General features: G+C 28.8%; 3 protein-coding genes across 6 annotated transcripts; 1 reads left to right on the top strand and 2 right to left on the bottom strand.

The window, feature by feature from the left end:
- The first annotated feature begins 1,215 nt into the window (after positions 1-1,215).
- On the top strand, positions 1,216-23,578 carry LOC132931942 (small ubiquitin-related modifier 2-A-like). Of its 4 annotated transcripts, none has more exons than XM_060998053.1 (4): positions 1,244-1,556; positions 1,649-1,902; positions 2,764-2,886; positions 4,557-5,025. In XM_060998053.1, exons 2-4 carry the CDS (start codon positions 1,885-1,887, stop codon positions 4,680-4,682), a joined length of 267 nt encoding a protein of 88 aa, XP_060854036.1. In that variant the 5' UTR covers positions 1,244-1,556; positions 1,649-1,884; the 3' UTR covers positions 4,683-5,025. The 4 variants fall into 4 exon arrangements, with proteins under 4 accessions (XP_060854039.1, XP_060854036.1, XP_060854038.1 ...); XM_060998055.1 differs by having other exon boundaries at positions 1,244-1,583; XM_060998056.1 differs by lacking the exons at positions 2,764-2,886; positions 4,557-5,025 and adding exons at positions 21,134-21,256; positions 23,348-23,578 and having other exon boundaries at positions 1,216-1,902.
- On the bottom strand, positions 6,697-8,485 carry LOC132931812 (inhibitor of growth protein 4-like). Its single transcript, XM_060997834.1, has 6 exons — positions 8,210-8,485; positions 7,921-8,153; positions 7,756-7,858; positions 7,586-7,687; positions 7,267-7,517; positions 6,697-7,087 (listed from the first exon to the last, which is right to left on the bottom strand). Exons 1-6 carry the CDS (start codon positions 8,244-8,246, stop codon positions 6,986-6,988), a joined length of 828 nt encoding a protein of 275 aa, XP_060853817.1. The 5' UTR covers positions 8,247-8,485; the 3' UTR covers positions 6,697-6,985.
- A 1,948-nt stretch (positions 23,579-25,526) lies between the features above and the next one.
- On the bottom strand, positions 25,527-27,289 carry LOC132931928 (inhibitor of growth protein 4-like). The gene is made up of 6 exons (XM_060998016.1): positions 27,044-27,289; positions 26,755-26,987; positions 26,590-26,692; positions 26,420-26,521; positions 26,101-26,351; positions 25,527-25,921 (listed from the first exon to the last, which is right to left on the bottom strand). The coding sequence occupies exons 1-6, from the start codon at positions 27,078-27,080 to the stop codon at positions 25,820-25,822; spliced, it is 828 nt and encodes a 275-aa protein (XP_060853999.1). The 5' UTR covers positions 27,081-27,289; the 3' UTR covers positions 25,527-25,819.
- Between the last annotated feature and the right edge of the window lie 372 nt (positions 27,290-27,661).

The raw sequence follows: 27,661 nt of genomic DNA, 5'->3' as shown, positions 1-27,661 counted from the left end.
CTGTGTAGTAATATAAAACAATGTAAATATCTAGTAGGTATTTAAAAAATTGTCATTTCCATTTGTTGATTTTTGTTTTTTATCGATTAAATTTGAATTCAAATAATGTAAAAACATAAGTTTGTTGATACATTCTAAAAACAATAATTAAAAAAAGAAACCGAATTAATATTCAAAAGTCTTTGTTTTAAAACAAGTTGGGTGTGGGGAGGAGTAATCATTTACAAGGGTGGAAATATGTCAAGATGGCCAGGAGCACTGATGTGTCTCGCTACGGCTTTGCATTAAAAAACGCGAATACGTGATGGTGGCCTTCGCAAGGGGCGGTTGTGAGCGCAGCTGTTCATTAGCTGTTTATTGTATGGCTGCGCTTGCGCATTGTTCTCTTCTAAGCCGCGGTTCCGATTGTAAATTTCGAACGCCACCACTGCTACCGATCGATGTCATGTTCAGTCAGCTGACGTTAAAAACAGTATTGTTCACTACCGGTGGAAGTTTGTAAAATTGCGGTTTGCCTGGTAATCGTGAGTTAAACTGATAAAGGATGAGAGACTGATAGTCGTGGTTGACGGTGCGTAGAGAACTAGTGACGCTGTTCAACAACGATACAAACATGGCTAAGGTGTATAGGCGATGGTACGTCTCATTCGCTACACCAACTTGTTACTGGAATCGCTTGGGGGCCCTGGATTCGCCAAACCCGTTGTGATAATACTGATAATTACTTTGCTCTCCTCTGAGGGGATCGTGACAATACCTCCTAAATTCAATTATTTTATAAATTCGGTATAACTTTTTGTGGATTCTGTTTATTGGTAGTAACTGATTTTCGTAGTAACTGCATGTAATATAAATTCGATGTAATTGATAGTTGTCACTTTTAATTTTCGAGGTAATTACTGCAACCATAAGAGCCTTTCGTATTCTTAAACATAGATAATGGATATATGGATAGACTATGACTATATTAATACTGTTCGAGCTCGCGTTGTTTTTTGTTGGAGAGAAAATATCTTTAAGAATGTCCTTTCTCTGACGCGGGGTACCTACTATTAAGTTCAAATTTCAAATAAAGTCTCATTGTAATTAGAATAATAAAGGTTTGCGTGCAAAAAATATTTACACCATATACCCTCAAAATTGACAGTAATACATGAACGCATGATATGCTCCAATATTCTCTATATAGTCAATATCGATCTCGTTATCTTCAACGTTGTTACTAACGGCTTGGTCGTGCCGTATGGAGGTAAAATGGTTACCGATGTCGTATTTACCTCCAACCATCAATTCCACATTCTAGCTTTATGGAGGAAAGAAACGACAGGGAGGTAACAGTGTAATATCGTGAATATATATATATGTTTATTGACTTAACAAAATAACAAGTTTGATGACGAACCATGCGAGGATATAACAATTTTATAAATGCAACAACAATAGACGGGATGCGATGACGGTCGTCACGAGGTTTTATTCGGTATGATAAGTATGGCAAAACGGTGGTTGATCAGGAGTCGCTCGTGCGGGTAGTCGGTACCTTCCCGCCCTACAAAGTGAGCGGTTATGCCACCTAGAATATGGTGACCAACCTACTTACATGTCTACCTACCCCGGATAAATAATCATATAAATATGATGTTAGCAGTTCTCCGTTTATGTCAATGGTCCGCCAACGCCGCCGATGACTACCACCACACCGCCGCTATTCGTGTGGGAGAAATGCTTGCGTTACAGACATGCTCATTACGAGTTGCTGGCATACCTATTTTATTTGTCGTGAACCACACTATTCATTATTGTTGACTGTTGTCGGTACATTTCACTGCTACCGTGTTTTCTTGGCTTCAACACCGTAAACCAAATTATCAACTCAAATCAGAAATGGCTGAAAACAATGGAGTATGTATTTTCAAGTTAGCGTAACGCGCGCAAAATAAATACACAAGTCGGTGTTCTATAATAGCGTCGGTTGACGAAAAATCCGATGATCGATCGCGTCTGTTGCTCATCCGTTTCGACGTTTGCTCGTGCGCGCTGTACGTGTTGACATCTACTGCTCAATTCGGCGTCGTGCCCGTATATATATTTTTTCTTAATATCTATCTAGTATTTTAAGAGGACGCCGAGCCCGCATGTGTTGTCTCCGTCTTACTAACGTACATCATAACAAATTTGTGTTCAGCAGAACATATTTTGTGATGTTTGCTTTAATATAAGAGTAAAATTGCATATACTCTGTCGTACCCTTCCGAAATATTAGTTCCCAATCTGGTTTGTTAACGTCTTATTTCATTCCCACACACGATCATTTGTTTCATACACGTCTTATTAAACAATCAAGCTTTTCCAAAATTTGACAGTGCTGCATAGTGTGTATTGGTCAACCATGGTATTTTGTCATATTGAAGTTCGTTATGTTGTTAGTCCTAGAAGTGGTGGTACTATTATTAAATGTCGTATTCATAAGTTTAATTATTTACCTAGAACCTGACCTGTTGACAATTTTATTGTTAATATTGATTATATTTAGGACGATAAGTCAAGTGACTTCTGACTTATCTCAGGTTTTATAAGTTTATAATCGTGTGGTTATGAAAAATCAATTTTGGATTGTGTGTAAAAAGTGTTTCGATACGATTACAATAGGTTTTTATTGAATTATTAATTTATCTAATTTTATAGAATTTGAACATTAGTTACAAATATTATATGTTTTAGTTTTTAAATATCAATCATTATTCAAAATATCTTTTATTTTAGGATGCTCCTCAATGCGCAATCATGCTTTATGTTAGAGACCTAGATAATTTTAATCATATGCACTTCAAGATCAAGAATGTTGCTCCTTTAAAAAAGCTCATGTTAAGTTACTGTGAAAGAACTGTAAGTATAAGTTATTAAGAAGTAATTTATTGAAATTGTTACCATTAGTAAAAATAACTAAATTTTACACTACATATTTTTAAATAGAAGATATTCAATCAACAATTTATTTAGCTACTGATTTTTATTGTGCTAATTTACTCACTGATTGGCAGTGAACAAAACCACGGTTGTTTAGCAACTGTAATTGCTAACATGTATTTATTAACCATCTCTATTAACTAAAAAATTAAAACTACTAACAAGTAATAATTAAATATGGTTTTTATAATATACTTATATATTTAGTTAAATTCCATAAATTAAACTCATTCTATAGAATATTTTTGTATCCATTGATTTGTTGGAAAACAATTAAATTCAACTAAGTGTCATGTTTTTTTATTAACATCCTTTTAAAGTGTTATTAACTTGAAAATAATAAATTCTATTTTCCATATTGTCTAGATTGTAGAAATAGAAACCCTAGTATTTTCATCATAACTGAGATAAAACAAAACACTATATTTTTTTATATAAGACAGTACTCATAATTACAGAAAAAAAGTAAAGTAACATTATTACAAAATTGTATGTACCATTACGGCTGCTGTAGTCCAAGTTAACAACCATATTTTCACAATATAAGATATATAATATAAGCATCCTTTTTAAAAAAGACTAAGTTATCTTTCTGGAATTTAAATTGTTGTTCAATGCCGTACAACCTCAACATTATTAGTATAGCCAAAAATGTGCATAGTTACTGGCTAGTGGCTATATGTTCTGAATTATCACTTCTTGGTTTAAGTTGTATGCATATCTTGTTTGCTTTTAAGAAAAGCAATGACGCCACATTTGTATTTATTTTTACAAATTACAATGATATAACATTGTAACAGTTACTTAACAAATGTTTGACAAATTCACATTGATTAATTTGCATTTAGTTTTATTTTACTCAAATTGGCTAATTTTCACTACTTGATAGCTCCTATTGAAATTTATAATCGTCCAATTGTTCAATGTCCATACATAATACTAGCTGTACCCAACCGGCGTTGCCTGGCACAAGTCACCTCTGATGAAAACAAAAGATTTTTTTGACATTAATAGCTAACCAGGCAAACGTTTATGTATTTATTATTTTGTTTAATAATGTTTATGTCTTCTAAGCAATTGCTAGGATACTAAAATATTACTTTTATTTTATTTTATTTTTTTAAATTATTTTGTTATACTATATACTATCCCCTATTTCAACCCCTTACAGTCCTTTTTTTTAGTATTTAAAAGTAGCCTATGTCCTTTCTCAGTATCTAAATTATCTATGTACCAGATTTCATTCAAATGGGTTCAGTTGTTTTGGAGCCCATTCAATACAAACAATCATATCTTTCCTTTTTATAACATTGAATATAGATGATGAATAAATAATTTGTATGTGAATTTCCTAATGTTCATTGTCAAAGTAACATATTTATGAGATGAAGACAATAAACATAAGTATGGTGAACAAAAAAACTGAACAATGTTAGCTAATGATGAATCATTGTTTTAAAGAAATATATATGATTAAAATTATATTTTAAATGTTTTGATAGTATTTGTCTATATATCTATCATTAACTAAAAAATATGTGTTAGTTTAACATTTATAATTTTATTCATTAAAAATTGTAATGTTTTAGGGTTTACATATGGAAAAACTACAGTTCCGCTTTGATGGAAAACAACTAAAATATGAGGATACCGCGGCATCAATGGGAATAGTACATGATAATACCATTGATGTCACCAATGTGTTGTATGGTTAAAACTGTAACTGTAAAATTATTATTAATAAATATTAAAGAATATATAAAAATTAGAATAATTTTGGTTTAGGGATATTTTAATAAAATAAGTTTAATTAAACCATTTAAACTTACTCAGAAAACACCTGTATAGATATAGCTTTTATATTCACTCTCCAAAAAGTTTTTATATTTGTGTGAATAAAAAAAAAAATAACTATACATTATAATATATCGATAAGATTGTCACCAATCCATTGACATTATTTATTGAATACGATTAATATAGTTTTATTGCTTCAGCTACCAAGCACCCCCTCCTCATAATCACCGCTGGTAAGTATAAATACGTGTTACTATATCTTACTTTTATAAATACATAAAATATGTAAATGACATTACCACAATGATTTTTAATGTTATTAAACTTATTTTATATTATTGTATATTTTTAATTGATTATCAGGTACCTATATATTCTTACAGGTAAATCATTACTATGCCATACTGTTTATAAGTAATTAGTTAATATAGTATCATAACTCAATATCATAGAGCTTTCCATCAGTTTCCTATTCACCTATAATGTATTCATATTTATTAAAATATAATCTTAATTTAAAAAGAAAATGTGTTCTCCCATTAACTTTTTTTTATAAACAGAACATTTCACTCAATGTTTATTTTATAGTTATTCCATGATAAATTATAAAATAACAATATTATTTTAAAGCCAAATAACGAGAAAAACAGTAAATAAATGAATAATTATATGAATATCTATATCATTTAATTTCAAAAAAAAAAAAAAGAATACTTGCAGATGAAAATTTATGAAATGTTCAATTTTTATAACTAAAGCTTAAAATGTAATAAAATGTTTTATAAAAATATACTTAATAGTTCATAAACAGAAATCAAAAATCTAAAAAAAAAGTAAGCATAATATACTTTTGAACATATTTAATTTAAACTATGAATAATAATATTCAATATAATTCAAAAACATTATTCCAGGGGGACACTGAACTTTTACTTATATTATATTATACAGTATACACACTGCAATAACATTTTCAAATATAATGTTTTTGGTAAAAATGAATTCAACTTACTGCTAGTACTGTACTGCTAAAAGTAAAATAGATTACTTAGATAACAATAACAAAAACTTACATCGAGATTACTAAGTGATATAGGCTGTCAGAAGACGTTTTAATGCACAATGATATACCATTTAATTCAAATTTGAAATATCCACTCACCGCCTGCTATACAGCAGAGCAATACTCACTTGACCACCTTTTTAATTCTACATTTTCTTTAATAGAATAGATGTTTCTGCTGGTATTTGGTAAGTCCATTAAATTTAACAATTAGACATAATAAGTGATTTACCACAGATAGGTTCAATAATTATCATAATGATTATTTTGTAACACATAAACATAGTCCTAAAATGATGAAACTGCACTGGTCACTAACTATTCAGACTGGAAAAATGTGTGATCAAATATATTGCTTCGTAGGAATACGATTGGTTTACCTAAATATTGCACTGAACATTAATTGTCTTTATTTCCATAAATATATTTTTTCACATAAAAAGTCTAGTATAATTCTTAATTTAATTGATTTGAAATATGGAATTTACTTTCAGTTTTTAATAAAATAAATCCAAATTTAATTCAATTTAATTATAATTTTATTCCTAAATATGTAATTCAAATACTACATGTAACATGTGTTTCTAATTCTACGACAATAGTAATACACTAAATACTACAAATTACAATTCCAATCAATGGCTTAAGACTGTAAGAATATTAACTTAAAATTACATAAATATAAATGCATATAAATCATAATCCAAATTTAATTTTATTTAATTATAATTTTATTCTTGAATATGTAATTCAAATACTACATGTATTTCTAATTCTTCGACATTAGTAATACTACAAATTACAACTCCAATTAATCGCTTACACGAAGAAAACTAACATGAAATTACATAAATATAAATGCATATAAATAAGAATCGAAAGTTTATTCTATTTAATTATTATTTTATTCTTGAATATGTAATTCAAATACTACATGTATTTCTAATTCTACGACAATAGTAATACTGCAAATTACAATTTCAATCAATTGTTTAAGACTGTAAGAAAATGAACATAAAATTAAACGCCATATTATATTATTTGCACATACATACATGTATATTATATACACATTAACATGGATATACATAATATGTGTAAGTATACTGTATAATATATATTAAAAAAAAAATAATCTTATTTCATATTTCAAGTACATTATTTTTTCTTCTTATTTTTTAAACATTTTGAACAAAACCATTTTCCCTTGGGCTTGGTAGTTAATTTGACACATTCAAAGTGAAACCATTCAATAGGACACTAAAATAAATTAAAGCACACGATTAAAAAAAAATTATATAAAAACAAAATATTGAAACAATATTCACAGTTAAAATTGAATATTTATAATTGTTTAATGGTCACAATATGAAATATATGTCCGTGTAATTAAGTTGTACATAGATATATAATTATTAAATTAAAATTTGTATGCTTACATCGGGATTATCACAGCCAACCATTTTACCATAGGAAACTTGGTTGCACAAACAGTATGTTGGTTCATTTGGATCAACAGGCATGTCAAATACATCAGGCGAGTGTACAGCTCCAGCACTAACTAATGTTCCAGTAAGGGGGGCAGTCTCTACTGCAGCACTGGCTACACTTTTTGTAGGGTTTTTCGGATTACTGACAACACTGGCCGAAGATGTTTTGCTCGATGCCGCACTTGACGTTTTTGAAAGTCCTGAAAAATGTTGGTAATTATTGTAATTTATATACTTAAACAAGACTAAAGTAATGCTGTCCATAAACCTTTTTTAGGTTGTTGCTTTATCGGTATATCGTAACGAGCTGCATCTTCATCATTTTCAATCTTTATCCAAATTTCACTGCTTCTATTCTTGTTGCGTCCACCTGAAACACGCATAAGGAAATAGTCAAATACAATGGTATCATAATAAAATATATTTCATAACTCTTACGTTTTACTTCCTCTGCTTTTTTTTTAGCATCATTGGCTCTGTCTTGAATTTCGGATTCAAAGCGAGCTATGTTTGGATCCAAGTCCTTAATATGTTCGTCCACCTGTAAGGTACAATAGAATAGAACAGTTCGAGCATTACGTGAAATCCTCAAAATCAACATACCATTTCATAAGTTAGAATAGACAATTTAACTTTGTCATCGTTTAGTTCTTTTACTTTGTCATATTTACGTTTCATCATAGCTTCATTTTTTTTATTTCGCTTGTAGAGATGGACATTCTTCATAAAGTAGTCCGCTAGTCTGTCGATTTCTCGCATCTCTTCCTGAGCTCTCTTTTCGAGGTCTCGCATCAAAGCCATGTTTCGTTTCAACTCAATAGGAAGATTCTTCAAAGCTAAAATATCATTCTATTAGTATTTCGTTGAAATACAAAACCGAAAGAGAACTTACATCCAAGATACTGATCAAGGTACGGTGCTGATGCCATTATTATTATTTTGTTGTGTAGGTATTCGAGAATTATAGTAGAAAAATGTAAATAAAGCACGCCTGTTAAAACAACAACGCGAAATTTATTGTGTTTAATCAACTGTTAGAATACGAATTGTGCAAATTTCTTCTGCTGATCAATAAATTACAGGACTTCGGTTTTCGGCGAGATGTGCGTTCATAAACAAAGAACAGAGACGAACACACACACACAATAAACTTTAAGAGGACGCTATACACAAAAACGAAACGTATACAACGCTCGATAGATGGCGTTCCGCGCGTACCGACGCAGCCTCGGTAGGCCGTAGGCACGCCCAATGTCTAGGAGACCGAGGTCTGCGCGTCGTTGTCGTGGGTCTGTGTGAGAGGGGTACGTAGAGGTACGTTATTTCACAAACGGTCGTATGGAACGCTTTGCATCAATGCAATCGATCGTTGCGTCTTGCGTAAATAATAAAAAAATTTTGTTGACTGTCGTCCATAATATTGTGTTTCGTATGTACTGCGCATGACAAAATAAGTTGTCATGGTAATTCGTGTACTAGCACGCAGAGCGTTCGCTCCTATCACGAATCACAAACCATTTCTAAAATAAGGCTCCTGTTTACTTAAATAATATTTTCATTACACATTTACACGGACTATACGATCTGTTGTACAACATAGTTCGAATTATATTTATAGCCTAATTGCTTTTTAAAATACTTGGAAAATAATACATATATTATGGTTAAATACATTTTTTAATCAACGTGTTGTGTCTTTTACGTTATAACTTATAACTGACCAAAAGAAGTGCTTTTCGTAAAATAGTGTTTTATTCTACTTTTACCTGTATAGAAAAAAACCGTCTTGGCGTGCGTATAGCGTAAACATTATTTATTTATTTATTTATTTAAATGGGCTAACCCAATTACAATTATTATAGACATACGTCTAGGATTTGCATAATATTTGTTATTACATTTCGGATTAATTTTAAAGTATAATAGATAAGTTTACAGGTTTAAGTATTAATGCGGTGCTATGACGATAATGTAATAATTCACAAAAACGTTAAAAATACAAAAATAAGAAATATAAAACAATAAAACATTAATTTAATGTTATTGACATAATAGTATAAAATAATAATAAATAATATAATAGTAACAATATAATACATAATATTTATACAGCCTAAAGATTATTTAGGTAATAGTTAAAATTATTTTATGAAACACAAGAAAATAGATCAACATTTAAATCATTTACAAGCTGCAATAATCTATTTATGGGTGCATTTTTACCATATTTTGAACGTTGGATTGGCACATAAAAAGTATACAATTTGCCTAATTCTACGATTTGGAATATTAAAGTTCAATAAAGAAAGCAACTCTCTATATTATAAATATTTTGTTTGTGATTATTCCACTAAAACTATTTATCATATCCACACGTACCCGTCGACCAATGTTTAATTAACACTTAAAAATTCCCAGTACCTATGTGTTTATATAATTGGCAATTTGGGAAAAACAAACAGTAAATTAAGAAGACGTCGCACACGCATGTGCTGTCTCCGTCTTACACACACGTACGAGTGTACGACATGGACAAAACGCGTTAACTTGAAATTTTCACCAAATGTTTAATACATAGCTCCTCATAATTTGGTTGTTACCTCAATTAAAAAATATCAAGTCTATTGTCACAATATATTTTTTAGGTGTTTAAAGTTAAAATGTTGACAAAATTCATTATAAAAACCACGAAAATTAGTAAATTTATTTTATTTTGTAGATATTTTATTGTTAATCCATAACAATTTTTGTTTTTATATCTACAATTTAAAAAATTAAATTCAAGGTTCTTTATTAAATGTTCAATCTATACATGAAAAAAAATTCTACTGGAATATTAGACATTTGATATTCATGCACCCCTAAACTAATTATTTCTTTTTTTGATATTTTTGATATTTTATTTTATTTCAAAAATAAATAAATAATAACAGCAGCTGAAATGGTTATCAAATGTTTATATAATTATTTTCATTATTACATAAAAAAATTGTTGAGTTGATACTCTTTTTGATTTATTTATTGGCATAAAGACATTTATAATTTTTTTTTGATTTTTAATTGTTGACTAAAAATTATTAGCTTGGTACAAACTAAAAATGCTTGAAAATTGAATACAAGATTCCACAATATAGATTTATAAAAAAATCTTTTTGTATCCCAGCTCTGAAACTTTAATATATTAAGTTTCCTCGTACAAGTATAGTTGAACCATTAAATCTAAAAAATATATATTATAAATATTTTTTATAGACATTTTGAAGTGGTGTCACTGGACGCCTCCTTCTCTCAAGCCTTCATGTTCTTTTTTGTTTTTTTTTTTTTCGTTTAAGTTTTTTTTTCTCAAATTTACTTATTGTATTGTATGTATACAGATTGTAAATATTCATTTAATAAAAAAAAAAGACATTTTGAGTTCAAATTTGGATGAAGTTACTTATTTAAACGATAAATAACGATATGGTAATTGTATTGTTATAATTTAAAAATATTATTCGTGAGAACTTAAACTTAAATGTAATATATTATATTATAATTAATTCTACTATATGCAATAGATACCCTAAGATTTTTTTTAATTTTAAAGTATTATCTATTTATAAGTTTTTATTGTTTTACCGAATTTACAGAAACATATTATTACATTATGAGCTATATGTATATATTAATAATAGATACAATAAAAATAAAATTATAATATATTTTAATAATAATATATACTAATAATATTATATAAATGCTGCAATATTTTCGAAAAAATTATATCAATAGCTATACTATACCTAATATTAAAAATAAAATAAACAACTTTAATAACTATATCAAAAAAACATACCACTTGGTAATATAATATGTTAATATATTATAGACTGTTTCATCGGTTTCCGCTCAGATACGTTTTTCGTATTCGTAAATAATGAAATATATCAGGGGTGTAAAATCTTTTAAAAACTACGTGCCAAAAATTACCTTTTTTTTAAGCTTGCCATGAAAAATATTATATACTTAGTTGTACTGATTAGTGTTTACTGAGCCATTGTGGTATATAGGTACTAATTATGAGCATGGCTTTTATCGATCAATAATGATTAATGACTATTCAATTTTACCTAAAGATTAAATAATAATAATTATGTATATATAATATATATTGGCAGCTTACTCTCAATAAACGTAGATAACATACTAAACACAATATTATTTTATCTACAGATAAAAATTGATAATCGCCAATTGGGACATGGGAGGTGTTGGACTTTGGTTTGGATCACGTGGTACAGTCCCGGATTCTTAAAATCATACATCCGTTCACACAACCTCGCTATGGAGGACCTTGCCAAATTATGCTTAACTGTCTTAAAAAGATTGTATTCACAGTAAGATTATAGTTATTCTATAAGTTATTCTCTTTCGGTTTTATTATATAAGAATTATGTTTAATTAATTAATTGTTAAATTTAAGACCGAAATAAGCATTATTATAATATACTATTTTACATTGTTTACAAATATCATACATTTTATTTTTTTCTATATCTATTTATGTATTGATTAAGTATGCTGCAGCCTGCAAGTGTCTACTGGCAACTCACATAGTGAACAGCTTGCTTTATTGAAATTAAAGTTGTTTCTCTTTCTACTATTTATATAAACTAAAATTATAAAAATTAAATTCACTAAGACAATATGGGATAACAATTATTTTTAAATAGCGCAAATCATGCGAAATGTGCCTTTTCAGTTTGTCGAAAATGCTCTGACGTGATACTGATATATACATTTTTTACTAGCATGATAGATATAATATAGTATGTTACAGGTAGCGTCCTAAATTCGGTGCAATTAACGAACACCAAATGTTCAACGTATAATAATTATAGGGTAATTGTTACCGTATAATGTGGTGAAAAGTTTAAGAACTATAAATTAGATATGACACATGATCAAGTAAGCTCTTGATTTTCGATATATTTTTTTTTTAACTGGTGTGTATATATTATGACTTTTCGTAACTCTATTTATATATAAAGGTATATATGTACTTAGTAGTATATAAATGTGGACATATAGTACAAATTATAGTTATCTCGCGAAGTCAAAAAGGTCTATAATTACTCTATGAATAAACTTCTGTATGCAGTAACCTGTGAGTTACCTATCGACATAGGTAGCCAGGTACCTTAAATCTTATCGGTGTCTACTAGTTGTGTCCTGCAGTAAAAGTTTCTTCTAATTGCAGTGAAAAATTGTTTTGGGTACGGGTACCAATTCGTAATTTCCATTTCACCCGGGCGAAATTGAGGTCAGCTGCACTCTCAACCACCACCCTATATCGAGTGGGATGGTTTCTAACTTTATCGATTAGAAGGCCGAGAACTTTCGTTTTTCGTCCCACACAAAACTGTCACGACTAGCTCACAACAACATAGCGAGTACAATCAGAACTAAGGATCAAAATTTCCAATAAAAGTGTTTCACAGAAAAATGATTAGGAAACATTAGTTTTATTTAAAATTTCCAATTATACCAATAAATAATGATAGATGATAATTATAATTTATAATACAAAAATTATTAATATACTATAAAGTATAAATTATCATTAGGTATCATTATTTAAAGTCTGCATAGTGAATATAATATAATTTGTAATAATAATCCGGATCCGAATATCTATTAGCTGTATTATGGTTTCTTATAAATTATAATATTTTAACTTTTCAAAAAATAATTTAATAAGTACGTATTGTACCTTTTGATAAAATACAGGACAAAACCGCACACATTTAATAGGTTATAACCACACAATTTTAAAAATATCCACCCAGGTTTTTTTTACAAGTATAACTGGGTACTTTATAAAATAATTTATTATATATTATGGAATATATGATTATATTATTTTAAATTAAATTATCCTTTCTGTTTTTACGGAGGTAAAATATTCTGCTTCCATTTTACAAAAAGCTATTAATTTACAAACGTCTCCAGCTTTTTACAATACCTATTCCTTCCCATTCCATACAGACTTAGGACTGTCTCAAAAAATATGTGGTTAAAAATGTGTTTCTGAACACTGAGTTAATTATAAACATTATATAAGAAAGCATATACTATCGTATTATTGTGAATTAAATTTAAAAGTAATACTAGAGACTTAGAGAAGCTTAGATGTCTAATAATGTCTACTTAAATTGGTACCCATACAGTTATTACCGTTAGCAGTTTGGGAATTTACCTGTTTGTAAATTTTTTTTGTGACGGGAGCCGTTTTGGAATAAGCAATCAAAGGGCGGGAGCCGTTTGGGATGCGCCGGTTTTTACACACGAGCTATTATAATATACTTATCTTTAGCATAATTATTTTAGTTATTTAAATAGATAATTATTCTTTAAATGTGTCTTATTTTTTATTAGATTATGCCATACCGTGGGCTTAATAAGTCACTAGTACAAACTTTTTTGATTTTTGTTTTATAAACACAAATTTGTTAATTTGATTTTTTCTTAATAGTGTTATAGTATTTCTAATGAATATTTCTTTGTCTATGATATTTGTTCCAAGATTATTTAAATAAGTATATCTAAGACTTAGACTTTTATCTATATAGGTTTATTCATATTATTTTATTGTATATTTTTCTATACATTGATGGACAAAACAATTTTGGTTGTATAAATCGTCATATTTTTACAGACACTTAATACTACATTTTTTATAGACACTTTAAACTTTACTTTTAATAACATATTTTTTAATTATAAACAAAAAACAGCAAAACCAATATTTTTAATCATACCACTATTTATATATAATTATATTGCCAGTTCGAAGTCTGAAAAATGAGAAGGAAAATATAGATTTTGCAAAAAAAGCCTCAGGTGTAAATTACGTATGAATAAAAAATATTTAGGTATAGGCATACATACAAAGTTATACCCAGGCCACAATTTACCTATATATATTAAAGATATAATATATATACCCAGGCCCCAATAAATTTATGTATGTACTAATAAGGGGACACACTAGTTGCCTCCCGAAGTCAAAAAGGTCAATAATTTTTATACGAATTGCCTCCCGACTATATACGAGTTGCCTCCCGAGTCCCGACCTACCCTAATTTTTATCGTAATCGAAAAAGGTCTGTACTAGTTGTCTCCCAACGAACAGGTAATAATTGTATAAGTGGTTCCAAACATTTTCAAACTTCATAATGTATCAAAATAAGTTCAAAGTCGTAATTTATGATTTTTGTGCATTGCAGACCTATACGTATAGTCTATACGACTTTCATCAAGATAATATTATACTATTTTGTGTAATAATAATAATTGATAAGATATAATAAAAACCAGACTTGAGCCAGACTGGTATAACTATATAAGCTATATCGAGTATCTTTAGTTGATTTCCAACACTCGTGTCTTGTATATTATCGTTGTACTATTTTATTTTTTCAAAAATTTTCCTGAGTTAATTTTAATTTTTGAACTAGTTTTTTTAATGAATCAAATTGAAGTGCGGAAAATGATAAGTGAAAAGGGAAAATGTGTCAAAATAATCAATAATTTTAAATTTAGTTTTCAAAAGAAGTTAGCCTCTGACAATCAACGGTGGAATTGTACGACAAAAAGTATGTAAAGCTTTTTTAAAAGTAGATTAAAATGATCAAGTAATATTCAATGAAAGTAAGTTAATCCATAATATCTAATCATGAACCATTATCTGAACTAGTATTTAATAGACAAGAAATAAGTAACTCTTTAAAAAGAAAAGCAGTCACTGAAACATAATTATACGTATGTGAAAGGCCGTCAAAGTTATTACATGCAGAATTAAAACAGCATCAAATAGATATATGTTATTTACGAAAATAAACCATTGTTATTACACAATGATATAGAAAGCGGAATTGTATTATTTTCTACTAAAACTAATTTTGAATTTCTTGTTAAAATCGATACTTTATATGTAGATGGGACATTTCAATATTGCACAAAATATTTTTGTCAATTATTTACTATACACGAATTAATAAATAATTATTGCATACCTCTTGCTTTTTTTTTATTAAAAGATAAAAGTGAACAAAAATATACTGATACATTTAATATATTAAATACGCTGTGCTTAAAAATACATTGTAAAAAAAAATTTGCCAAAAATAATTTATATTGACTTTGAAAAAGCAATACACAATTCTGTAAAGTCGTGTATGTGGCCAAATATTTGTATAAAAGTCGTTTATGGGCTGAAAATGTTCAAGCATTCAGCGCACAACCAATGCACGTGAATCTTTTCATAGCAAATTTAATAGCTATTTTGAGTCTCCGCATCCTAATATATTTAAATTTATCGAAGTTTTAAAATTAATTCAGACCGACACTGTAATATTAAGACAAAGTTCTAATAAGCCTAAACCACACTACAAATTACAAATTAGAAACAAAATAATTTTCATTGATACTCAAATAAAAAAGTTGAATGAAAAAAATTTATCAAATTTTAAGTATACCTACAAATATTGGCTAATAAATATAAACCTAAGCAATGTTATAACAAATAATTTTTTATTCAAATATTTTACAGATAATTTTATGTATATTACCTATATTTTTTTAATTGACTACCACATGTTTTGTATTAACTTACCTACTTATTATTTTATATTAATTATGTGCAATTTTTTAATCGTACTATATATTTGTAACTACATATACTTAATGAGTAATGACTGAAAATTATTTAATATAAAACAATTTATAATTATTACCTATAAGTTAAAACAGAATATATTATATAATATTCTTTTTATTGATTAATTATAGTATTGTTTTTAATATAATTGTGTACCTATTATCTAAAAATTTTTTTAAATAATTACAATAACAATTATTTAATAATTCTAAATTTCTAAATATCCATATATTATATTACATATGTTACTATAATAATTTATGAACCACTACTTAAGTCTATACGGGAGGCAACCAGTGAGTAAATTCTTGTCAGGCAAATTGTATATAATTTTTAATTACCTGTTCATCTACTAGTGTAGGCAACTAGTGTAGATTAACCATTTTATTTACGATAAAGATGAGAGGCTAATGGCTATTGGTATATTTTGCAAGGCAACTAGTGTGCTCCGACAAATAATATACCCGGACCGCAATTTACATAAAAAATTTATAAGGGGACGCAATTTACAGCGACCTGAGCGACCCAATAGCTTAACTAAAAGTGATAGTGGGTGGTTGCCACTCAATGTCAGTGGGTTGTCCCACACACTCACATCATGCAGTAATATAGTCCCCTCCATTCACCGCTACAAACCTTAGCTTGAAAGTGGTAGTGCTAGTGGCGTCGGTAATTGCATTGGATTAAAACCCAAGCTAAGGCTTGACCAGACCTAGGGTCGCAAAAGCAAAATAAATACGAAAAAATAATTATCTTATTATTATTTATCTATTATAATATCAATAATATAAAATATACATTTTACTTAGAATATGCATAAAGTATAGTTTTACTATATAATATTAATATTTATATATAAATCATAAATATAAGGGCATAGTGCTATATTTAAGGCTATTCAAGATATATAACGAATCCATAATAGACAATATATTTAGTATACAAATAATACAAAATGCTTTTCAAATAAAATATATGACGTTATAATATTACGCTGTGATAGTAAAAATTTCCAAAATTAATTTGAATTATTATTATTAAAATGAATATAAGTTAAATGTCAAAGTTAAAGATATGACTTAAAATTCAAATCCCGTTTATATAGGTAATATACACATAAATATGTATTAATAGGTAGGTAACCTATTCACATTATAATATTCCAATATAAATAAGATTGTTTAGTTATACAAAATGAAAATATCTAGTAGGCAGGACCGTCCTTAGGGGGGGAGGCAAGCAGGGCCCAGGCCCTGGGCCTCTCGCTTTTTGCTTAAATTTAGGGTCTCGCGTTTTTTTTTTTAATTGTTTTTTTTCGTAGTATTTAAATTGTATGTTTTATATACCTAATTAGTAAATATGAATAAATGTATAAAAATAACGAAGTTGGTTCCACGTACTAATATTGGAATATCCATAATACAATATTTTCGTAATCGCAATACATCGATCTTTGTAGTTGGTGATGCAGGTAACAGGCAGTAGCTACGGACCGTCTTTTTCGTCGAATTGTTATTACTTATTAGTTATTAGTAGGGCTCGGATTTTTAAGGAAATGCTTCTTTTTATATATTTAAGATAGAAATCTAATTATTATACATAAATTCGTTTCACGTCAATCTAATTCCAAATAAACGAATTTATTTTGGCTTTTTTAGCTTTTTTTTGTGTAAATGATTTTTGTGCTTTTTTCAGTTACTCTAACTGTGGAATTTTTATATGTCTATTATGCTATAAAAATAAAAAATAAATGTTTATTTACTTAATAAGAAATGTGAAAACCCGCAATAATGACCGTGATCGTACCATTAGTGTGAAATGACCTTAAACGTATAGATTATCGATCTGCGGATAGTTAATAGGTCGATAGCTTATCGGCTATTGAATATAGTAAATACGTGGCAGTAAATTCTTATTTTAATTTAAATTAATTTTTAATTATTTTTTTATTCAGTTTTATAAATTATTACTAATTATTCATGTTAATTTTTTGCTTTTTTATAGAATGAATATGCTTTTGTCACCGTCGGGCATCGGGAAAACATTGATAATAATAAATAATATGTATTGAACAAATAGTAGGTAAATTGATTCTATTAGTAGTAGTTTTTACTTTTTCGTGTGTGCGTTTGCTGTTGACATCGGTTATATATAATATTCTAGTACAACAATATTAAAATGAGTGGTCGTTTACGTGATAAATATCGAAAATTTAAAAGTGGTGGTGAAAAACGAAAACTTAAGAGTTAAGATTACTATTGAACATCAAAATAAACGTCAAAAAAACTCTATATTCAAATTTTTGAAATAATAGTAATGATACTATAGTCGATAGTGGTCAAATTACTATTAGTAGGTATTTAAAAAATTGTCATTTCCATTTATTGGTTTTTATTTTTATCGATTAAATTTGAATTAAAATAATGTAAAAACATAAGTTTGTTGACCCATTCGAAAAACAATAATTAAAAAAAGAAATCAAATTAATATTCAAGTCTTTGTTGTAAAAAAGAAGGGTGTGGGGAGGAGTAATCATTTACAAGGGTGGAAATATGTCAAGATGGCCAGGAGCACTGATGTGTCACGCTACGGCTTTGCATTAAAAAACACGAATACGTGATGGTGGCCTTCGCAAGGGGTGGTTGTGAGCGCAGCTGTTCATTAGCTGTTTATTGTATGGCTGCGCTTGCGCATTGTTCTCTTCTAAGCCGCTATCCCGATTGCAAATATCAAACGCCACCACTGCTACCGATCGATGTCATGTTCAGTCAGCTGACGATAAAAACAGTGTTGTTCACTACCGGTGGAAGTTTGTAAAATTGCGGTTTGCCTGGTAATCGTGAGTTAAACTGATAAGGGATGAGAGACTGATAGTCGTGGTTGACGGTGCGTAGAGAACTAGTGACGCTGTTCAACAACGATACAAACATGGTTAAGGTGTGTAGGCGATGGTACGTCTCATTCGCTACACCAACTTGTTACTGGAATCGCTTGGGGGCCCTGGATTCGCCAAACCCGTTGTGATAATACTGATAATAACTTTGCACTCCTCTGAGGGAATCGTGGCAATACCTCCTAAATTCAATTATTTTATAAATTCGGTATAACTTTATGTGGATTGTGTTTATTGGTAGTAACTGATTTTCGTAGTAACTGCATGTAATACAAATTCGATGTAATTGATAGTTGTCACTTTTAATTTTCGAGGTAATTACTGCAACCATAAGAGCCTTTCGTATTCTTAAACATAGATAATGGATATATGGATAGACTACGACTATATTAATACTGTACGAGCTCGCGTTCTTTTTTGTTGGAGAGAAAATATCTTTAAGAATGTCCTCTCTTTGACGCGGAGTACCTACTATTATGTTCAAATTTCAAATTAAGTCTCATTGTAATTAGAATAATAAAGGTTTGCGTGCAAAAAATATTTACACCATATACCCTCAAAATTGACAGTAATACATGAACGCATGATATGCTCCAATATTCTCTATATAGTCAATATCGATCTCGTTATCTTCAACGTTGGTACTAACGGCTTGGTCGTGCCGTATGGAGGTAAAATGGTTACCGATGTCGTATTTACCTCCAACGATCAATTCCACATTCTAGCTTTATGGAGGAAAGAAACGACAGGGAGGTAACAGTGTAATAACTGTATTATATCGTGAATATACGTTTAGACTTAACAAAATAACAAGTTCGATGTCGAACGACGCGAGGATATAACAATTTTATAAATGCAACAACAATAGACGGGATGCGATGATGGTTGTAACAGGGTTTTAATCGGTGTGATAAGTGTGACAAAATGGTGGTCGTGCGGATAGTCGGTACACCTCGGTTAAAGGGATCTTGGCGGAAGACCGGTCGCCGCCCGACGCGTGAGCGGTTGTGCCACCTAAATCATGGTGACCAACCGACTAACATGTCTATCTACCCTGGATAAAAAATCATATAAACAGAACAATGGATGTTAGCATTTCTCCGTTTACCAATGGTAATGGCCCAATGTTCCGCCAACGCACCGAAGATCACCCCACTCCACAACTATTCGAGTGGGAGAAATACTTGCGTTACAGACATGCGCATTACGAGTTGCCGGCGTACCTATTTTATTTGTCGTGAACCACACTATTCATTATTGTTGACTGTTGTCGGTAAATTTCACTGCTACCGTGTTTTCTTGGCTTCAACACCGTAAACCAAATTATCAACTCAAATCAGAAATGGCTGAAAACAATGAAGTATGTATATTCAAGTTAGCGTAACGCGCGCAAAATAAATACACAAGTCGGTGTTCTGTAATAGCGTCGGTTGACGAAAAATCCGATGATCGATCGCGTCTGTTGCTCATCCGTTTCGACGTTTGCTCGTGCGCGCTGTACGTGTTGACATCTACTGCTCAATTCGGCGTCGTGTCCGTATATATATTTTTTCTAAATATCTATCTAGTATTTTAAGAGGACGCCGAGCCCGCATGTGTTGTCTCCGTCTTACTAACGTACATCATAACAAATTTGTGTTCAGCAGAACATATTTTGTGATGTTTGCTTTAATATAAGAGTAAAATTGCATATACTCTGTCGTACCCTTCCGAAATATTAGTTCCCAATCTGGTTTGTTAACGTCTTATTTCATTCCCACACACGATCATTTGTTTCATACACGTCTTATTAAACAATCAAGCTTTTCTAAAATTTGACAGTGCTGCATAGTGTGTATTTGTCAACCATGGTATTTTGTCATATTGAAGGTCGTTATGTTGTTAGTCTTAGAAGTGGTGGTACCATTATTAAATGTCGCATTCATAAGTTTAATTATATACCTAGAACCTGACCTGTTGACAATTTTTATTGTTAATATTGATTATATTTAGGACGATAAGTCAAGTGACTTCTGACTTATCTCCGGTTTTATAAGTTTATAATCGTGTGGTTATGAAAAATCAATTTTGGATTGTGTGTAAAAAGTGTTTCGATACGATTACAATAGGTTTTTATTGAATTATTAATTTATCTAATTTTATAGAATTTGAACATTAGTTACAAATATTAAATGTTTTAGTTTTTAAATATCAATCATTATTCAAAATATCTTTTATTTTAGAATGCTCCTCAATGCGCAATTATGGTTCATGTTATAGACCAAGATGATTATAATCATTTTCACTTCAAGATCAAGAAAGATACTCCTTTAAAAAGGCTCATGATAAGTTACTGTGAAAGAACTGTAAGTATAAGTTATTAAGAAGTTATTTATTGAAATTGTTACCATTAGTTAAAATAACTACATTTTAGACTACATTTTTTTAAATAGAAGTTATACAATCAAGAATTAATTTAGCTACTGATTTTTATTGTGCTAATTTACTCACTAATTGGCAGTGAATAAAACCACGGTTGTTTAGCAACTGTAGTTACTAACATGAATTTATTAGCCATATCTATTAACTAAAAGATTCAAACTACTAACAAGTAGTGGAAAAGTAAGGTGGTCATCAACTTTATTTGTGTATGTGTATGCAAGCATAAGTTAGTGAAATATTCAATATAAGAATTTATGTACTATCACATTGATAAGACTGATGACAACCTTGTGAAATTGCTTCAATTTTATTGTATACTGTATATTGTATATTACCATATACAATTGTATATACATAAATGCAACTTGGTGTTATTAAATTCATTTTTTACATAATTAGGTTTTAAATGAATCACCCTAAATAATAATTTTACTCAATATTATGTATATTAAATAATTCATAATCTTTGTATATGACTTGTATTATTTAGATATTTAGTTAACCACTACTTTTGTGTCTTTGTTTTACATAGTGGATGTAACTAAATATGGTTTTTATAATATACTTGTATATTTAGTTAAATTCCATTAATTAAACTTATTCTATAGAATATTTTTGTATCCATTTATTTGTTGGAAAACAATTAAATTCAACTAAGTGTCATGTTTTTTTAATAACACCCTTGTAATGTATTATTAACTTGAAAATAATAAATTCTATTTTCCATATTGTCTAGATTTTAGAAATAGAGACCCTAGTATTTTTATCATAACTGAGATAAAACAATAAACTATTTAGGTCTTATTTTTCTAGTTTTATCTACATTTTAAAATACTATATTTTTTTTATAAGACAATATAGAGTATAGATTACTCATAATTGCAGAAAAAAAGTAAAGTAACATTATTACAAAATTGTATGCACCATTACGGCTGCTGTAGTCCAAGTTAACAATCATATTTTCACAATATAAGAAGAAGGACTTTGTTATCTTCCAGTGTTACCACAGACTTTACTGTGCTAAAACATTTAAAACTATATTGAATAGTGTTCTTTCAGTATGAAAATATGGTTACTTAATTTGAACAGACTACAGCTTCTGTAATTCTTGTTTGAATGAATCGGTTTTAATATGTTGTACATTAGTAAAATAGAGACAAGACATTCAGGTAAAACATCCTTTTTAAAAAAGACTAAGTTATCTTTCTGGAATTTAAATTGTTGTACAATGCCGTACAACCTCAACATTATTAGTATAGCCAAAAATGTGCAAAGTTACTGGCTAGTGGCTATATGTTCAGAATTATAACTTCTTGGTTTAAGTTGTATGCATATCTTGTTTGCTTTAAAGAAAAGCGATGACGTCACACTTGTATTTATTTTTATAATGATATAACATTGTAACATTTACCTAACAAATGTTTGACAAATTCACATTTATCAACTTGCATTTAGTTCTATTTTACTAAAATTGGCACATTTCCACTACATGATAGCTCATACTGGAATTTATAATAGCTGTCCCACCCAACGTTGCCCTGGCACAAGTCATCTCAGATGAAAACCGAGATTTTTTTATATTAATAGCTGACCCGGAACATTTTTTAATTTAATTAATAACCTTGTCTTCTAAGTGATTGCAAGGATATTAAAATAAGTCATTTAAATGGGTTCAGTTGTTTTGGAGCCCATTCAATACAAACAATCATATCTTTCCTCTTTATAACATTGAATATAGATGATGAATAAATAATTTGTATGTGAATTTCTTAATGTTCATTGTCAAAGTGACATATTTATGAGATGAAAACAATAAACATAAGTATGGTGAACAAAAAAAAAAACTGTACAATGTTAGTTAATGATGAATCATTGTTTCAAAGAAATATATTATATAATTAAAATTATATTTTAAATGTTTTGATAGATATTTTATTTATCTATATGAATAGCATTAAATAAAAAATATGTGTTAGTTTAACATTTATAATTTAATTCATTAAAAATTGTTTTAGGGTTCAGATATGGAAAAAACAGAGTTCCGCTTTGATGGTACTCTAATACGGGATGAAGACTCTGCATCCACAATGGGAATAGTGGATGATGATACCATTGATGTCATCAATGTGTTAGATGATTAAAAATTGTAACTGTAAAATCATTATAAATAAATATTAAAGAATATATAAAAATTAAAATAATTTTGGTTTAGGGATATTTTAATAAAATAAGTTTAATTAAACCATTTAAACCTACTCATAGAACACCTTTATAGATATAGCTTTTATATTCACTCTCCAAAAAGTTTTTATGTTTGTGTAAATCAAAAAAAAAAATAACTATACATTATAATATATCGATAAGATTGTCACCAATCCATTGACATTATTTATTGAATACGATTAATATAGTTTTATTGCTTCAGCTACGAAGCACCCCCTCCTCATAATCACGGCTGGTAAGTATAAATATGTGTTACTATATCTTACTTTTATAAATACATAAACTATGTAAATGACATTACCACAATGATTTTTAAAGTTATTAAACTTATTTTATATTATTGTATATTTTTAATTGATTATCAGGTACCTATATATTCTTACAGGTAAATCATTACTATGCCATACTGTTTATAAGTAATTAGTTAATATAGTATCATAACTCAATATCATAGAGCTTTCCATCAGTTTCCTATTCACCTATTCCAGTAGAGTAGATGGCCACTAAATTCAAATGTATTCATATTTATTAAAATATAATCTTAATTTAAAAAGAAAATGTGTTCTCCCATTAACTTTTTTTTATAAACAGAACATATCACTCAATGTTTATTTTATAGTTATTCCATGATAAATTATAAAATAACAATATTATTTTAAAGCCAAATAACGAGAAAAACAGTAAATAAATGAATAATTATATGAATATCTATATCATTTAATTTCAAAAAAAAAAAAAAAAAGAATACTTGCTGATGAAAATTTATGAAATGTTCAATTTTGATAACTAAAGCTTAAAATGTAATAAAATGTTTTATAAAAATATACTTAGTAGTTCATAAACAGAAATCAAAAATCTAAAAAAAATGTAAGCATAATATACTTTTGAACATATTTAATTTAAACTATGAATAATAATATTCAATATAATTCAAAAACATTATTCCAGGGGGACACTGAACTTTTACTTATATTATATTATACAGTAAACACACTGCAATAACATTTTCAAATATAATGTTTTTGGTAAAAATGAATTCAACTTACTGTTAGTACTGTACTACAAAAAGTAAAATAGATTACTTAGATAACTATAACAAAAACTTACCTTGAGATTATCAAGTGATATAGGCTGTCAGAAGACTGTACCTGCATAGAAACGTTTTTATGCACAATGATATACCATTTAATTCAAATTTGAAATATCCACTCACCGCCTGCTATACAGCAGAGCAATACTCACTTGACCACCTTTTTAATTCTACATTTTCTTTAATAGGATAGATGTTTCTGCTGGTATTTGGTAAGTCCATTAAATTTAACAATTAGACATGATAAGTGATTTACCACAGATAGTTTCAATAATTGTCATAATGATTATTTTGTAACACATAAACATAGTCCTAAAATGATGAAACTGCACTGGTCACTAACTATTCAGACTGGAAAAATGTGTGATCAAATATATTGCTTCGTAGGAATACGATTAGTTTACCTAAATATTGCACTGAACATTAATTGTCTTTATTTCCATAAATATATTTTATCACAAAAAAGTCTAGTATAATTCTTAATTTAATTGATTTGAAATATGGAATTTACTTTCAGTTTTTAATAAAATAAATCCAAATTTAATTCAATTTAATTATAATTTTATTCCTAAATATGTAATTCAAATACTACATGTGTTTCTAATTCTACGACAATAGTAATACACTAAATACTACAAATTACAATTCCAATCAATGGCTTAAGACTGTAAGAATATTAACTTAAAATTACATAAATATAAATGCATATAAATCATAATCCAAATTTAATTTTATTTAATTATAATTTTATTCTTGAATATGTAATTCAAATACTACATGTATTTCTAATTCTACGACATTAGTAATACTACAAATTACAACTCCAATTAATCGCTTACACGAAGAAAACTAACATGAAATTACATAAATATAAATGCATATAAATAAGAATCGAAAGTTTATTCTATTTAATTATTATTTTATTCTTGAATATGTAATTCAAATACTACATGTATTTCTAATTCTACGACAATAGTTATACTGCAAATTACAATTTCAATCAATTGTTTAAGACTGTAAGAAAATGAACATAAAATTAAACGCCATATTATATTATTTGCACATACATACATGTATATTATATACACATTAACATGGATATACATAATATGTGTAAATATACTGTATAATATATATTAAAAAAAAAATAATCTTATTTCATATTTCAAGTACATTATTTTTTCTTCTTATTTTTTAAACATTTTGAACAAAACCATTTTCCCTTGGGCTTGGTAGTTAATTTGACACATTCAAAGTGAAACCATTCAATAGGACACTAAAATAAATTAAAGCACACGATTAAAAAAAAATTATATAAAAACAAAATATTGAAACAATATTCACAGTTAAAATTGAATATTTATAATTGTTTAATGGTCACAATATGAAATATATGTCCGTGTAATTAAGTTATACATAGATATATAATTATTAAATTAAAATTTGTATGCTTACATCGGGATTATCACAGCCAACCATTTCACCATAGGAAACTTGGTTGCACAAACAGTATGTTGGTTCATTTGGATCAACAGGCATGTCAAATACTTCAGGCGAGTGTACAGCTCCAGCACTAACTAATGTTCCAGTAAGGGGGGCAGTCTCTACTGCAGCACTGGCTACACTTTTTGTAGGGTTTTTCGGATTACTGACAACACTGGCCGAAGATGTTTTGCTCGATGCCGCACTTGACGTTTTTGAAAGTCCTGAAAAATGTTGGTAATTATTGTAATTTATATACTTAAACAAGACTAAAGTAATGCTGTCCATAAACCTTTTTTAGGTTGTTGCTTTATCGGTATATCGTAACGAGCTGCATCTTCATCATTTTCAATCTTTATCCAAATTTCACTGCTTCTATTCTTGTTGCGTCCACCTGAAACACGCATAAAGAAATAGTCAAATACAATGGTATCATAATAAAAAATATTTCATAACTCTTACGTTTTACTTCCTCTGCATTTTTTTTAGCATCAATGGATCTGTCTTGAATTTCGGATTCAAAGCGAGCCATGTTTGGATCCATGTTCTTAATATATTCATCCACCTGTAAGGTACAATAGAATAGAACAGTTCGAGCATTACGTGAAATCCTCAAAATCAACATACCATTTCATAAGTTAGAATAGACAATTTAACTTTGTCATCTTTTAATTCTTTTACTTTGTCATATTTACGTCGCATGAGAGCTTCATTTTTTTTATTTCGCTTGTAGAGATGGACATTCTTCATAAAGTAGTCCGCTAGTTTGTCGATTTCTCGCATCTCTTCCTGAGCTTTCTTTTCGAGGTATCGCATCAAATCGAAGTTTCGTTTCAACTCAATAGGAAGATTCTTCAAAGCTAAAATATCATTCTATTAGTATTTCGTTGAAATACAAAACCGAAAGAGAACTTACATCCAAGATACTGATCAAGGTACGGTGCTGATGCCATTATTGTTATTTTGTTGTGTAGGTATTCGAGAATTATAGTAGAAAAATGTAAATAAAGCACGTCCGTTAAAACGACAACGCGAAATTTATTGTGTTTAATCAACTGTTAGAATACGAATTGTGCAAATTTCTTCTGCTGATCAATAAATTACAGGACTTCGGTTTTCGGCGAGATGTGCGTTCATAAACAAAGAACAGAGACGAACACACACACACAATAAACTTTAAGAGGACGCTATACACAAAAACGAAACGTATACAACGCTCGATAGATGGCGTTCCGCGCGTATCGACGCAGCCTCGGTAGGCCGTAGGCACGCCCAATGTCTAGGAGACGGAGGTCTGCGAGTCGTTGACGCGGGTCTGTGGTAGAGGGGTACGTAGAGGTACGTTGTTATTTCACAAACGGTCGTATGGAACGCTATGCATCAACGCAATCGATTGTTGTGTTACTAATAAAAAAATATTGTCATCCATAATATTGTGTTTCGTGTGTACTGCGCATGACAAAATACTTCAAAATACATTGAGAATACTTTTATAAGTCATTTTCGATGTATTATATATTTATAAAAAATTTTT

This window comes from Rhopalosiphum padi, chromosome 1 (genome assembly GCF_020882245.1).
Source record: "Rhopalosiphum padi isolate XX-2018 chromosome 1, ASM2088224v1, whole genome shotgun sequence".
In the NCBI taxonomy this organism is placed as follows: Eukaryota; Metazoa; Arthropoda; class Insecta; order Hemiptera; family Aphididae; genus Rhopalosiphum; species Rhopalosiphum padi.
This window is presented reverse-complemented; position numbering and strand designations above follow the sequence as displayed.